Raw genomic sequence first — 15,596 nt, 5'->3', positions numbered from 1 at the left:
GATCATGTGGTAATTTATAGGAATGGTAAACAAGTCTTTAAAACCTTTCAGACATAGTAAACCAACCGTCAGATTTAGGTAAGCACACGGACCGAGAGTGGACATGGGGCCCATTAATAGGTGGAAGTCGAGGAATTACATTTGGGAAACCGACTTTTAGTTTAAATATGCAACCGACTATTAACTTACATCAGACTATATTCATACATGTACATATGATGTAGTGTGGTTGATCAAACAAGCTCCAAAGATGAAATAGATGATATAGATGAAATTGACTAGTTTTGTTAGTCGTGGAAGCTGTAGTTGAAGAGGTGATCTCCGTAAAGGCTAAGGTGCTAATGATCACAAATGTCAGGAAGATCATAAAAATCTCATCTAGCCTGGTCTCCAAACACTCTAGGATGAACCTGTGGCAGATCTGTGACTCTGCCACCTCCTCACTGGCCATGCTTTGTGTCACACTTACACTGGCCTTAGGAATCCATCCCCACGACCTCGCCCGCGCCAGCGACCAGCAGCACCATCACCTCTAACCATCTGTACAACCAAGAACAGAAAGCTAAGCAAAAACAAAACAACTCTCACTACACAAAGAAAATAATTCACATTGGAATCACAAAGCAGGCTCGAAGAGGATGTTCTAGGACCCCATGCCACACACAATTGACTAACTCACATAATCAACTCTAGCATGAAATCATAAACACCAACAACAAAAGCTACAGTGAACCCTAGACCTAGAACAGTAAGGGCTATGATGCCAAAATGAAACAAACCTTTTTTTTTTATTATTATAATATAATCTCTAGTGGTCCCATACAAATCAAACGACCCTACCCGTTTTTTTATTAATAATAATTATTATTATTTAATTAACTAGTTGTCTCATACCCACTAGCCATCTAACCACAATCAAACCAAACAGCGGAAATTAATCAACAAATACCATTAAATCAATAAACAATAATTAAATAACAAATAACAATAATAATTCTACCAACTCATAAAACATAACTTCACCAACCTATCAATGCTCTACTGACTCAACTCTAGCAATCTAACTGAATTAGACAACACATCAATGAGCTGCTAGAACATCCTCCTCTTCATCGCCTTGATTCCACGATCACACTTTGCCTTTACCTGCACCACAACACATATGAGTTGCGTGAGTATTTTATAAACACTCAGTGAGGCAATCCTCCCATCTACTGGGCTATACACACAAGCAATTGAGATATCTCTAACCATCAAAAAAACAATCAATAACCAAAAAACAAACCAAAACAACTACATCGACCGACACCAACCCATGCATCGACCGAGACCAACTGGGGTTGCATCGACCGACACAAGCTTGTATTGACCGATACAAGGTTCACAGGCATCGACCGACACTAACACTGAATCGACCGACACATGCTCGACATTGCACAAAATCCCTACTTGCATCGATCGACGCCTCCAAATGGCATCGACCGATGCTCCTAGGTCAAACCGTGTCGCCCTCGCATTGCACCGACCGACACATAATGTGTATCGACCACTGCACATGTCGAGCATCGTTCTTCCTCGAAGCTTCTCGCCTGATCTCCGTCCCTAAACCACCAAAACACCAACCAATGCCATAAAGAAGCTTCCCAAAGTCTCTAGCGACTCAACAACGTTCTAACAAGCCAAATAAAAACATAAACAGACAAATCAGAGAAATCTCAAGCTTAGATAAGCCATGGTCATGCACTCACCTTAGCCAAAGAAGATTCTGACTCTACAACGACAAATCTACACTCCTACCAAGCTCCTACAATGATCCCATCTACAGATCTCTACAGGAACGACCACAAATCACCAAGAACTCTCAAGAATGCTCAAGAACTTCTTTCTCTCCTTCTTTATCTCTAGAAACAACCAACCCTCGAGTTCCTCCTTTTATACACAATTTCAAGATTTTTCTAACCACAAAATGCAACGTCTCACTTAAACTGACCTTGCATCGATCGACACCACTCTTCCATCGATCAATGCACATCCCAAACAAGGATTCCGGTTAGCGGATGTTACAACAACAACGAATAACCAAACAATACCATTAAACCAGTAAAAATCCAACAATGAAATAATCCAATAAACCAATAAATTCCATAACCAAGTTCCAACATCCTACAGTGTTCTATCAACTCAACTCTACCTAACAATAGCTAGATCACAATCAATCAAATCTCTAGAACATCCTCCTCCACATCGCCTGGATTTTACGATCACACTTTGCTTTTACCTGCACTACAAACACAAATTGAGATGCATGAGTATTGTCATAAACAGTGAGGTAATCCTCCCATCTACTGGACTATACACACAAGAGTTTGAGATTCCAATGTTAAGCAAGTACAAACAAACACAACAAACCAAAGAACAAGCATCAGACAAGTGGGTGTTGATCAACACCAGCTTGATGTCAACCAACAGTGACTGCTGGTGTCGACCGACACTGTCTCTCAGTGTCGATCGACACTTCTCCTTGGTGTTGACCGACACCCACCTGGTGTCGATCGACACCGACTCCATAGACACGATCTGCTCGAAGCCAAATGTCGAATCTCCGCTTCTAACCATCTCTAGTCCGTCCAAAACTCGACCAAAAGCTTCAAGAATCTATAGGAACCTTAAAACACCCAACACAAGCAAGAAAACCACCACAAACAACATAGAACAAGCAAAAAGAAAAAGAGACCTCAAGCTTAAATTAGTCATGGTCATGCACTCACCTCTTTTGTAGAAAGATCTGACCCGAAAACGACGAATCCACACCCTAGGAAGCCTCTCCTTCGATCCCAACATTATATCCCACTTCACAGGAACAGATCTCACCCCACAAGCCTAGAACCTCCAAAAATATCTCAAAAACACTCTCTAACGCTTCTCTCCTTTTTCACACTCCCCCTGGTGTCGAGCGACACCCACCCCCAATTAAATTATTTGGTTCGCGGGTGTTACAGTTCTCCATGATAGATCTGGCATCGGGTTACCATCAGATCTCGATAGACGAGGCAGATGTGAGGAAGACTGCATTTAGGACAAGGTATATGTATTATAAGTTCGTGGAGATGTATTTCGGGTTTATTAACGCGCCATGAGCGTTTATGAGATTGATGAACAGTGTCTTCCAGGAGTTTCTGGATGTGTCTGTCATCATTTTATCGACGATATCCTGGTATATTCTAAGAGTTATGAGGTGCATGCAGTGCATTTGAGAGCATTTCTGGAGAAGCTGCGGGAGTAGAACTCGTATCCCAAGCTGAGTAAGTGTACTTTTTGGCAGCGGGAGATTGGTTTTCTGGGTCATATTTTGTTTGCAGGGGAAGTTTCTGTAGATCCGAAGAAGATTTAGGCCATCAAGGATTGGCCTAGACCGCAGAACGCTAGATAGATCATTATAGGAGGTTTGTGCAGGGGTTTGCGAGCAGGACACGGCCGATGACCAAGTTGACAGGGAAGGATGTCTCAATTTTTTGGTGACATGAGTGCGAGGAGGGTTTCAGGGCAGTTGCGAAAACATGAAGACATTTATCCTATGCATGACTTGGAGATGGCTGCTGTAATTTTTGCCCGGAAGATTTGGAGATCTTATCTTTATGGTGCGAAGATACATGTATTTAAAGATCATAAGAGCCTAAAGTATATATTCACTCATCCTGAGCTGAATTTTGAGGCAAAGGCGGTGGATGGAGCTGGTAGCGGATTATGATCTGTAGATACCTTACCGTCCTGGTAAGGCTAACTTGGTTGCAGATGCTCTGAGTCGGAAGCGGGCAGTTTCGGCTCAGGAGCAAGACATGGAGACTTTGGTACGAGAGATTAGTGCATTGAGATTTTGTGCTATGACTCAGGAGCCGTTGGGTTTGGAGGCGGCTGATCGTGCAGATCATATGAGCATCGTGCGGTTGGCTTAGGAGAAGGATGTGGGACTGGTGAATGCCTATAGAGATGTTAATTTGGAGTTGTCTCTACCAACGGTACCATACTTGTGCACGGTCGGATCTGTGTGCCCAAGGATGAGGAGTTGAGGCAAGAGATCCTAAGGGAGGCTCATGCGAGCATGTTCTCTATCCATCCAGGAGCGACCAAGATGTATTGTGATCTCAAGCAGTATTATCACTAGGTTGGGATGAAGAAAGATGTAGCTAGTTGGGTATCAAGGTGTGATGTCTGCCAGCTAGTGAAGGCTGAGCATCAGGTTCCAGACGGCTTGTTGAAGCGTTTGCCCATTCCAGAGTGGAAGTGGGACGTGATCATGATGGATTTCGTGGTAGGGTTGTCGGTGTCTCGGACCTTTGATACGATTTGGGTCATTGTGGACGAGTTAACTAAGTCGGCACATTTTCTGGCCATAAAGAAGACCAATATAGATTCCATGACCCAAATTTAAAGGAGATAGTCATTGTGGACCAATTAACTAAGTCGGCACATGTAAAGGAGATAGTCAGATTGCATGCGGTGCCAGCGAGCATCGTGTCTGATAGAGATTCCAATCTTACTTCGGTGTTCTGGACTGCATTTCAGGCATATGGGCAGTCAAAGAGGATGATTCAGACGTTAGAGGATGACCGGTTGTTGGCTAAGATTTTCGAAGATCTTCAGCCTAACATGACCCCAGAGGCGAGACCAGTGAGGGTTCTCGAGAGGAGAGTCAAGGAACTTCGGAAAAAGAAGATTCCTTTGATTAGAGTCCTATGGGACTGTGATGTTGTTGTAGAGTAGACTTGGGAGCCAGAGGCGAGGATGAAGGCAAGGTTCAAGAAGTGGTTCGAGAAGCAGGCTGCGACTTAAGTTTATCTAGCCTGGTCTTAGTTGTAGTTTGTGGTTGGAGCGAAAATGGAGTATTCCACCCCATCTCTCTTGTTACTTGGTCGCTTAGGGGTGGTTGGTTGTGGGACTAAGTACCAAGATGAGGTGGTCTTTGGGATAGGAGTTTCCGTGAAAGTGGAAGTTTCCTAAAGTGGAAGTTTCTAAAAGAGGAAAGTTTCCTAAAGTGGAAGTTTCTAAAAGTGGAAAGTTGACAGAACTGGAAAGTGCTAAAAATGGAAAGTTTTATGGGAGTTAGAATTTGTTAATTTTCAGAGGTTGTGAGCCTTGGTGGGGCTTGTGTGGCCTTCGTGGCGGACTTTTTAGTTATTGTGTGGCCTGTGATAGACGATCTATTGACACATTGTGTGGTCATTGTGGCCGGCAGTTTAGCCAATTGTGTGGCCTTTGTGTTGGGCTGTTTAGCCAATGTTGCCTGTTTAGGCGGTCCTTCGAGATGTGTGGTCTTCGTGATGGTCCTTCGGGATGTGTGGCCTGTTTAGGCAATCTTTTGGGATGTGTGGTCTTCATGACGGTCCTTCGGGACGAGTGGTCTTTGTGATGGTCCTATTTAGGATATTCGTTTGGCCTTGGTGACGGTCCTTTTTAGGACATTTGTTTGGCCTTGGTGGCGGTCTATTTAGACATTTCGGCCTTGGTGGCGGTCATGTTTAGGACATTTATTGGCTTTTGTGGCTGCTCTTGTGGCATTTTGATGATCCTTGTGCGGTCATGAGGTATTCCAGTGAGGTGATATGTGGTTGCTCGGACATTGTGTTGTTTTACGCGAGTCACGGGAGGGAAGCCTAGTTAGGGATATGGCTCAGACGTGTTCAGAATTTTTGGCTCTAGGGACTGTTGGTCATGAAAAACTCTTGGGAGACTTATTTCTCCTAATACTGCCATATTCTGAGACTTTGTGGCTTGAGAGTATGGTTGGTATATCGATTTCGGTTGACGATCCGGGGGCGCACTGTAAGGTGGTAACCCGAGAGACGAATATTGGACTTCCTTAGATATTATGGCATGTGGACTTAGACCTGATGAGGAGCCAATAAAAACTCAAGGTTGAGACCTATGAGTAAAGGAAAGTCCAAAAGTCGAGAGGAAATACTATATGGAACGTGAGTATATCGCCTAGAGGTGACCTCGTAAATCGGTCGGAGGAAGTGCGGGCCATGGAGACGGTTGCACAGGAGTCCTTGGCCGATGGTAGTTCAAGATTCGAGGATGAATCTATGTTGGTGGGAGAGAATTGTAACATCCGGGAATCAAAATATAGGAACAAAATGAGATTGTAGAACAAGAGCTAAAATGCAATAACAGAGAGAGCAAAAACAAGCTAAACGTGTAGAGACAAAAGAGCAAGCTATTGCAACAAAAACAAAGAACTTGTTTAAAGATGTAGAAACAATCAAATAAGCAAAGGCCTTAAGGATGGGGTTATTGATTTTGGTGGAGTCTCTAAATCTACCTATAATGCCTAACAAAACACAATTAAGCTATCCATAGACAACAAACATCATAGCTTAGCTAATCCAATCTCTTGATAGAAGCTACTTAGACTCAATCACTTCTAAACCTAACTCTCGCTAGAGAAACATGATTAAGCAGACATGAAAAACAAGTTCATTCACATCAATAAACACCCTAGACATCCAATCTCTTAGGCTATGAATGTAAATCTCGGGTTTTAGTTTCTTCAAGCATCTCATCGAACACATTTTGGATGTTGAGATGCTTAAGATCTAATCCCAAATGATTAGTAAGAAATTAGCAGTAAGAACACTAATCCAAAAGGGAAATCAAACAGTTTAAGCTTAGGCATCCTATTAGACTAAGATTCTCCACCTAATCTATCGCATCCTCAAAAACCCTAATTCACTACTCAAGAAAAATCATCACCAAAAACCTAGAAAACACTAAATTAAGCATGACTAGATAGATAAAGATGAGATAAACAACTTTGTAGAGGAAATCGAATGCAAAAACTAAATATATTAAGAGATATCTTGATTACAAACTCAGAAACGTTTTTGGTGGCTACAGAAAAACCCTAGGATAAAAGTCATCTCTTTTGGGTAAATGCATAAGAATCTATTTATAGCAAAATATAAAAAACCCTAAAACATAAAACGAAAAAATAGATAGGCGGTTCAGCAACCCTTCTCGGTCGCGTCTTCAGAACAACAGCAGGATATCGGTTTAAGAGCATCGATCGAGTCGCGTCGTGAGAGTGTCGATCGAGTTGAAATAACTTGTCCGATCGAGTGGGAGCTCTCCTTTGCGTGCAATTCGAATCGGAAATATGGATATACATGCATCTACTAAAACGGTGATAACTCTTGAACCACGCCTCCTATTGGTTTGAAATAAATGGCATTGGAAAGATGACTCAATTCCCTACAATTTTGGTGAAGACGATGAAAGCTGAATCCTGAAATAAAATCTGTTTGAACCAGAATTCATTGGTGTCGATCGACACTCCTCTTGGTGTCGATCGACACCCACCCCCCAAATCCCCAATTTGGTTCGCGGATGTTACAACGAGAGAGAGAGAGAGATAAGAGACAACGTTTTCAAAATAATCTCTTATCTAAGTAAAAGGATTACCATCCTCCGCAACCTCCTTCACAAGTGCTTCTCATTTAGTAACCCCTCTTCTTCTTTTTTGTCCTTTCGAAGAATCTTGTTAATTTTTTTGGATCCAATTGGTTATGTCATGAGAGTGTTTTGCATTTTGTAAATTTCTTGTTTGGTATCAGTTGAGCTTCAATTGTATCATAGTATGAAGATTCGAACAATCAAGTTTTATGGCATTTTGTTTGATTATCGAGTTTGATGAATTCCATTGTTGTTTTTGTTTTACAGATATGAATGAACAATGAAATGTTGCAGATCTTTCGCTATACATACGGAAACCGGTCATGTTATTGAATGAGTATGTTTAAGCCAACACTCACTCTCTCTTCAAATCACTGTATCCTTTTGAAGGAAGAGCAATGGGTTATAGAAGCCAAAATAAGGATAAGGCAGAAGGAAATGCATCATGATGAAGAGAAAATGCAGAAACGTCTGGAATCATGGTCCTCTAGCACAAGCGCAATGACTGGCGAGATGGAATATGGTTCAGCTTCAGGTCGGTTTATTTGCCCTGCCATAACGTATCAGGAACAAATGGTGTCACAAATACAGTTTTGACAGACTATATGGAACGTGAGTATATCGCCTAGAGGTGACCTCGTAAATCGGTCGGAGGAAGTGCGGGCCATGGAGACGGTTGCACAGGAGTCCTTGGCCGATGGTAGTTCAAGATTCGAGGATGAATCTATGTTGGTGGGAGAGAATTGTAACATCCGGGAATCAAAATGTAGGAACAAAATGAGTTTGTAGAACAAGAGCTAAAATGCAATAACGGAGAGAGCAAAAACAAGCTAAACGTGTAGAGACAAAAGAGCAAGCTATTGCAACAAAAACAAAGAACTTGTTTAAAGATGTAGAAACAATCAAATAAGCAAAGGCCTTAAGGATGGGGTTATTGATTTTGGTGGAGTCTCTAAATCTACCTATAATGCCTAACAAAACACAATTAAGCTATCCATAGACAACAAACATCATAGCTTAGCTAATCCAATCTCTTGATAGAAGCTACTTAGACTCAATCACTTCTAAACCTAACTCTCGCTAGAGAAACATGATTAAGCAGACATGAAAAACAAGTTCATTCACATCAATAAACACCCTAGACATCCAATCTCTTAGGCTATGAATGTAAATCTCGGGTTTTAGTTTCTTCAAGCATCTCATCGAACACATTTTGGATGTTGAGATGCTTAAGATCTAATCCCAAATGATTAGTAAGAAATTAGCAGTAAGAACACTAATCCAAAAGGGAAATCAAACAGTTTAAGCTTAGGCATCCTATTAGACTAAGATTCTCCACCTAATCTATCGCATCCTCAAAAACCCTAATTCACTACTCAAGAAAAATCATCACCAAAAACCTAGAAAACACTAAATTAAGCATGACTAGATAGATAAAGATGAGATAAACAACTTTGTAGAGGAAATCGAATGCAAAAACTAAATATATTAAGAGATATCTTGATTACAAACTCAGAAACGTTTTTGGTGGCTACAGAAAAACCCTAGGATAAAAGTCATCTCTTTTGGGTAAATGCATAAGAATCTATTTATAGCAAAATATAAAAAACCCTAAAACATAAAACGAAAAAATAGATAGGCGGTTCAGCAACCCTTCTCGGTCGCGTCTTCAGAACAACAGCAGGATATCGGTTTAAGAGCATCGATCGAGTCGCGTCGTGAGAGTGTCGATCGAGTTGAAATAACTTGTCCGATCGAGTGGGAGCTCTCCTTTGCGTGCAATTCGAATCGGAAATATGGATATACATGCATCTACTAAAACGGTGATAACTCTTGAACCACGCCTCCTATTGGTTTGAAATAAATGGCATTGGAAAGATGACTCAATTCCCTACAACTTTGGTGAAGACGACGAAAGCTGAATCCTAAAATAAAATCTTCACACGACTCGATCAAATACGTGGAAGGTTAGGTCGATGGGTAGTGTAGATCGAGTCGCTGGACTACTTTCATGCTCCATGTTTGCTTTTGATGGTTTGGACATCTCCTAAAACACCTGAAACAATTCCAATATGAAAAATACATGCAAGACCAATGCAAAGACTACCTAGATATGTATATTATGCAAAAGAGTCTAAAAACAATGCAAAAAATTGAGTTAAGAGAACAAAATGAATGAAAAATGCATAATGAAAGAGTGTAAAATATATGCATATCACTTTTGGTTGGTTGTTGGTTCCCATGAGTTTCCATGACCTTTGGGTGAGTTTCAGACGTTATGGAGAATTTGGGAAACAGATCTATGACTTTCGGCTTCGAGCAGAATGTGTGCGAATTCAGTGTCGATCAAAACCAGGTGGATGTCGGTCGACACCAAGGTGTTGACGGTGCAGAGACTTGGCGAGTATCGGATAAAGGGTTTCCGGGTCGAGGAGGGGTGTTTGTCGACACCAAAGAGGAGTGTCGATCGACACTGAGAGTCAGTGTCGGTCAACACCAGGAGCCAATGTCAATCGATACCAGGAGCCAGTGTCGATCGATTCCAGGAGCTAGTGTCGATCGAAACCAGGAGGGTGTTGGTCGACACCAATCCTTTTCAGCAGCGGTTGATACTTGTTTCCCTGGTTTGTTTGTGTTTGTTTGTTGCTTGTTTAACATTGAAATCTCAGTTGCTTGTATGTATAGCCCTGTATATGGGAGGATTGTATCACTGAGTGTTTATAAAATACTTACACATCTCATGTGTATTGTGGTGCAGGTAAGGCAAAGTGTGATCGTGGAATCAAGGCGATGAAGAGGAGGATGATCTAGTGGCTTATTGATGTGTTGTCTGGTTTCGGTTAGGTTTCTAGAGTTGAGTCATTATAATGTTGCTAGGTTGCTGGTTATTTGGTTTATGACCCTGTTTGATTGAATCTTTGGTTTATTGGTTATTAGTTTAATGGTTTTGTTTGGTTATTCCATTGTTGTTTGATTGGGGGTAGGTTCTTAGTGTGTATGGTATCATTAGGTTATTATTTATTATTATTAAAAAAATGGGTTGGGTCTTTTCATGAACTTTTGTACTTCTTGTAATTTACGAAGCTTCTTCTCCACTTTTCTTTTTTTCACTGAGTCCACTTTCTTTGTATTATTTTATACAGACTTAATATGTGAAAAAAAACTTTTTTTAACATAAAATTTGAGAACTTTATCAGTGAATTTGTATCACCCGTGATCCAAATTTTGGAAATTTGGTGAGGGTGTCGATTAACACTAGTGGTGGTGTCGATCGACACCAGATGCGAATGGGTTAATCGGTTCCATTTTCAATTATCTGGTTCGCTTGGTTGGTTTAGGAAAGCCCTAGACTCGAGTTTAAAAGGAAGAACTCGACTTCTTTCGTTCTTTTGAGCCGTGTTCACACTTTTAAAGAACACAAAGAAGAAAAGAGAGTTTCAAGAGGCTGTTCTTGATGTTTTTGGGAGATATTTCGTCCTATGAGTGAGTTTTCTTCCCGGAGGGTGTGGATTTAAGGCTAAGGATGTGGTGGGAAGGTTGCTGTGGTGCTAGCTTCATCGTTCGGGCATAGATCTCGCTTTTTGGCAAAGGTGAGTGCATGACCATGGCTTATATGTGCTAAGATCTCTGTTTCTGTGACTTTGTGTGTTGTTTGGTTGTTTCTCTTGGTTGTTTGGGAGTTTTTCGTGGTTCCTGAGGTTTGGATTTCGTTCATGGGATCGTGTGGGACGAAAAGGAGAAGCTTGGAGACGAGATTCAGAAGTTCTGTTCGAAGGAAATTGATGCTTGACATCAGTGTCGGTCGACACCAACTCGAGGACTTGACGATTGTTGGTCGACTCCATGTGGAGGTGTTGGTCGAAACTGTTAAGGATTTGGCAATATCGAGCATGGTATCGGTCGACACCAGTTGTGGTGTCGGTCGACACCAGATGACCACTGTCAGTCGACATCCTTCTACAGCAACCGGTTACGTCATGTTGCTTTGTGCATTGCCTGGTTTGTTTTTATTGTTTGTTGATTGTGGCATGAGAGATCTTATTGCTTGTGTGTATAGCCTAGTAGATGAAAAGATTATCTCACTAAGTATTTCTAGTAATACTTATGTCTCTCTTTTGTGTTGTGGTGAAGGTAAATGCAAAGTGTGATCGTGGAATCAAGGCTATGAAGAGACGATATTCTAGAGGTTCGGTTGTTTGTTATGTGTCTTTGTTAGGATGCTAGAGTAGAATTTAGTGGTCTAGAACGGATGCTAGGGTTGTTGGTTTTATGATTGGTTATGTTCTGGATTGTTGTTGGAATTAATATTATGTTATTTCTTTAATTATTATTGATTATTCGAGTTAAATTATTTGTTATCCACTATTGTTGTTGATTGGAGGTAGGTTGATGGTGAATATAGAATCATTAATTAGTAGGATAATAAAAAAAAATGGATTGGATTGTTTCATAATCTCATTCTAATATCTTGACACCAACAACAATAATAATAATGTGGATTTGCAAAGTGATAAAACGGTAGAAGAAATCTTCCAATTACTTATCTATAATGTTATTTTCATCGACATCAAGATACGTATAGTCTACGTTTTTGTTTTTGTCAATGTTAGGTTTAAACATTAACAACAAGAAAAAAAAACATTGATGGTATGGATAATGAAAATAACAATTGTATTTTTTTTAGGAGAAAAATACAAATATTTAACTTTTTATATAAAATGGGTAAATGATGAGAATTTTCTAATAAAGGAAATAAATAAAATGGAAAAATATCCTCTAACAAGTGGAATTAATAAATTTCTAATAAAATGAAGAATTAAAATGGAAACTAGCCCACTATAAATTATAGATTAGATTTGGATTTCAAATGTTGACAAAAAAAAAATTATATATAACCAAAGTAGATGTGCACATGGAGACGTGGTCCATAATATAACCATAAAATCCGAACTTTTTAAAGTTTTAGTATCAAAATATGCCTTTTTTTTACGAAATGGTCCAAAATTGTCCTCCCAAAAACTCAAATGTAGAAGAGCCACAAAATAAGGATCCTATTCTATGTGTCCATGTGCATGTGTGTGTGAGTGTTTGTGGTGTCACATTCTACGGCTAACAACCACATCTTCACTTATACTCTTGGTCCGGCGTCGTCACGTTTACTTGGCAATCCCCAAATTGTCTCGTCTCAGTAGTCTTCCCATAGAATAATTTTTGTTTTTATTCTAAAAGCTGTCCAATAGTCCAAATGCATTATCCTATTTTTGTTAGGAAAAAGACTTAATTTTGCTCATTGACATGGTTTTGTTAATTGTTAATATAGTGGTCGATGATAATATTATTAAAATTTGCTAAGAGTTTGTCTTATTATTACAAGGAAAGAACTTAAAACTTAAAAACTGAATTTTACAGACAAATAAGAACTAGAATCGTACGGTGAAGATAAAAGACAAGAGGATGCCAGGTCTCTCTCGCAAGTCTCAATCAACCGAAGTAAGACCATTTCTCATCCTTGCCCTTGCCGTCGCCACCAGCTGCAGCTTCGTCCTGGTAGTAAACACCGAGGTTGTTGATCGCTGCTATGAGAGCGTCTGTGGACGTTTCCATGGAGAGATAAGGCATGTTGTTGAATGAACGAGCAAGACACGTTGCGGCTACTAGTTTGTCGTTTCCCTTATTATCACTACCAGCTTTGTTGTTGTTCCTCTGCTCCTCGGCTCGGTGTTTAAGAGTCTGAAACATGAGTTCAGGCTCGTGCTGCATCGCTCTGAGGACATCTGCAGAGGACTGGCCCATCACAGCACGTGTCACTGCGAATCCGTGAGGTCCATCGCTCTGCAAGACTCGGACTACACTTGGTCCACCAAACAGATTGTGGACTCCACCTAGAGCTTCCTCATATGCCCCGCCCAGGAACATTCCCAAATAGTACCTACCCCCGCTGCAGCCGTTGTTTTCCAGCTCGTGCAATGGCAAGCTCGATTCTCCGCCTATGAACTTGTTGATCTTTCCGTCGCTGTCGCACGTCAAATCTGATAAGATCCCTCTCGCCACAGGCCTCTGATCAAGCCTATGGATTGGAACTATTGGAAACAGCTGATCAATCCCCCAAAAATCAGGGATCGAAGTGAAAACCGATAGATTGACATGGTAAGACAGAACCGGATCCGATGCGCCAATTGCCTTAATCACCCACTCGCATAACCCATCAACACCAGCTAACTGTTCAATGCTCAAGGAACCTTCTTTGAACCGTTTAACACATCTCTGCTTCAGCTGATCAACATAAAGCAAGCAGCTTTCATGATCACCACGCATCGCAGCACCATAAAGATTCTCGTAATCATTTCGGACTTCCTCAGAGTACCCTTCAAGCATAAACTGAACATCAGTTGGGGTTTCATGTTGTTTACTAGCTGAAACAGCTTCAAAGATCAACACCGAGTGATGTGAGACAATAGCTCGACCGCTCTCACTGCATATCACGGGATGCTTCACAGATTTCTGATCACAAACAAACCTCACCGATGCCACAACAGCTGCAGCATACTCGTCAAGAGTATAAGCAACAGAGAGATCCGACTCCCCTGATTTAGACCCGTCGTAATCAATCCCCAATCCACCACCAATATCAATAACTTTCATATGAGCACCAAGACGAACAAGCTCACAGTAAAGCTGCGCAGCCTCAGCCACACCGTCGGATAACAAAGCCGTGGACGGGATCTGTGAACCAATGTGAAAATGCAGAAGCTGGAGACAATCAAGCATACCAACTTGACGAAGCCTCTGAACCACACGAACAATCTGAATCGTAGTCAATCCAAACTTGCCTTTCTCACCAGAAGTAGACCCAAAATGACCAGAATGCTTGGTTCTCAGCTTAGCTCTTAACCCAATCACAGGCCTCACGTTCATCTTCTGACTCAAATCAATAACCAAATCAAGCTCTTCTTCTTGCTCAAGAACAATCACAGTATTCAACTCAAGTTTCCTCCCAAACAAAGCCAACGAGACATACTCAGAGTCTTTAAAACCATTACAGACAAGAAAGGCATCAGTGTTACCTTTACACAAACAACTCATAGCAAGGAGTATCTCAGGCTTCGAACCAGCTTCCAACCCGAATCGAAAACTCGATCCGAACTCAACAATATCTTCGATAACGAACCGATCTTGATTACATTTCACAGGATACACACCTTGGTAATGAGAACCATAGCCTTGAGTCTGAACCGCGTAATCAAACGCTGATTGAAGACACTCGAGACGATTCTTCAGAACATCAGGGAAACGAACGATAAGCGGAAGCTGTAATCCCAAACCACCGGAGGTTTTCGGATCTGTCACCTTCTTCACAACCTTCATCAGATCGATGTCTTGGTGAGGCAAAGTGTTTGAGCCATGAGGACGAACGGAGATGTTCCCGGAGGTATTAGCTGAGAAATACGGAGCTCCCCATCCGTCGATACGGTAAAGAGAGGAGGAGAGCGACGGTGACCAATGGCAAGAACCGTCAACAACCGCGGCGGTGGCAGACGACGGAAGAAAGACGCCGGAGCAATCAACGGAGAAGGCATCGATGGGAGTATCAACACAAGCTAGAGCAGGCATCTTCTTCTTCTTCTTCTTCCTTCAACGAACGGTTACAAATGAATGTTTCGAAAAACAAAATTTTGTGAAATCAAAATTTTTCAACAGAAAAAAAAATGAATCTGTGAATATGTTAGAAGGAATTGGGGGGAATTTGAAACCCGCCGAGGCGAAGAGCCTCGGGGCTAACCCCCTCAAAAGAAGCAGAAGGTGAATCTATCACCACCGTGAAACCCGCCTTTTACAACCCGACCCGACCCGAAATTCCCCACTATGAACGTTCAGAAGGAATTTTTTTTTTTTTTTTTGTGAAAATTTGGTTAAAACAGAAATAGGAAATTTCCAAATCTGAGTTCAACAGCAAAAGAAAATGAGAATGAGGAAATTTTCTCGGGAAAAACTGAGAATGATTCTCGGGAAAATTTCAGGTGGAGACTGGAGAGTCGTGAAAGAAGGAGAGATTGGTGAAGGATGATTTAGCGAGAATTGCATGAGGGAGGAAGCTTCGTTATATAGGAGAGAGTTGGTGGGAGAGAGAGAGCTGAGAGATTCGGATG

The 15,596-nt window shown here is 41.2% G+C and overlaps 1 protein-coding gene across 1 annotated transcript; it reads right to left on the bottom strand.

Moving 5' to 3' along the window:
- Window positions 1-12,748: 12,748 nt before the first annotated feature.
- LOC104766947 (arginine decarboxylase 1, chloroplastic) lies at window positions 12,749-15,596 on the bottom strand. The gene has a single exon (XM_010490919.2). It carries the CDS (start codon window positions 15,058-15,060, stop codon window positions 12,931-12,933), a length of 2,130 nt encoding a protein of 709 aa, XP_010489221.1. The 5' UTR covers window positions 15,061-15,596; the 3' UTR covers window positions 12,749-12,930.

The sequence above is a fragment of the Camelina sativa genome, chromosome 19, assembly GCF_030686135.1.
Source record: "Camelina sativa cultivar CO46 ecotype springtype chromosome 19, ASM3068613v1".
Lineage (NCBI taxonomy): Eukaryota > Viridiplantae > Streptophyta > Magnoliopsida > Brassicales > Brassicaceae > Camelina > Camelina sativa.
This window is presented reverse-complemented; position numbering and strand designations above follow the sequence as displayed.

Coding starts and splice junctions, on each gene's coding strand:
- LOC104766947 (XM_010490919.2), bottom strand. CDS start 15,060: ATGCCTGCTCTAGCTTGTGTTGATACTCCCATCGATGCCTTCTCCGTT.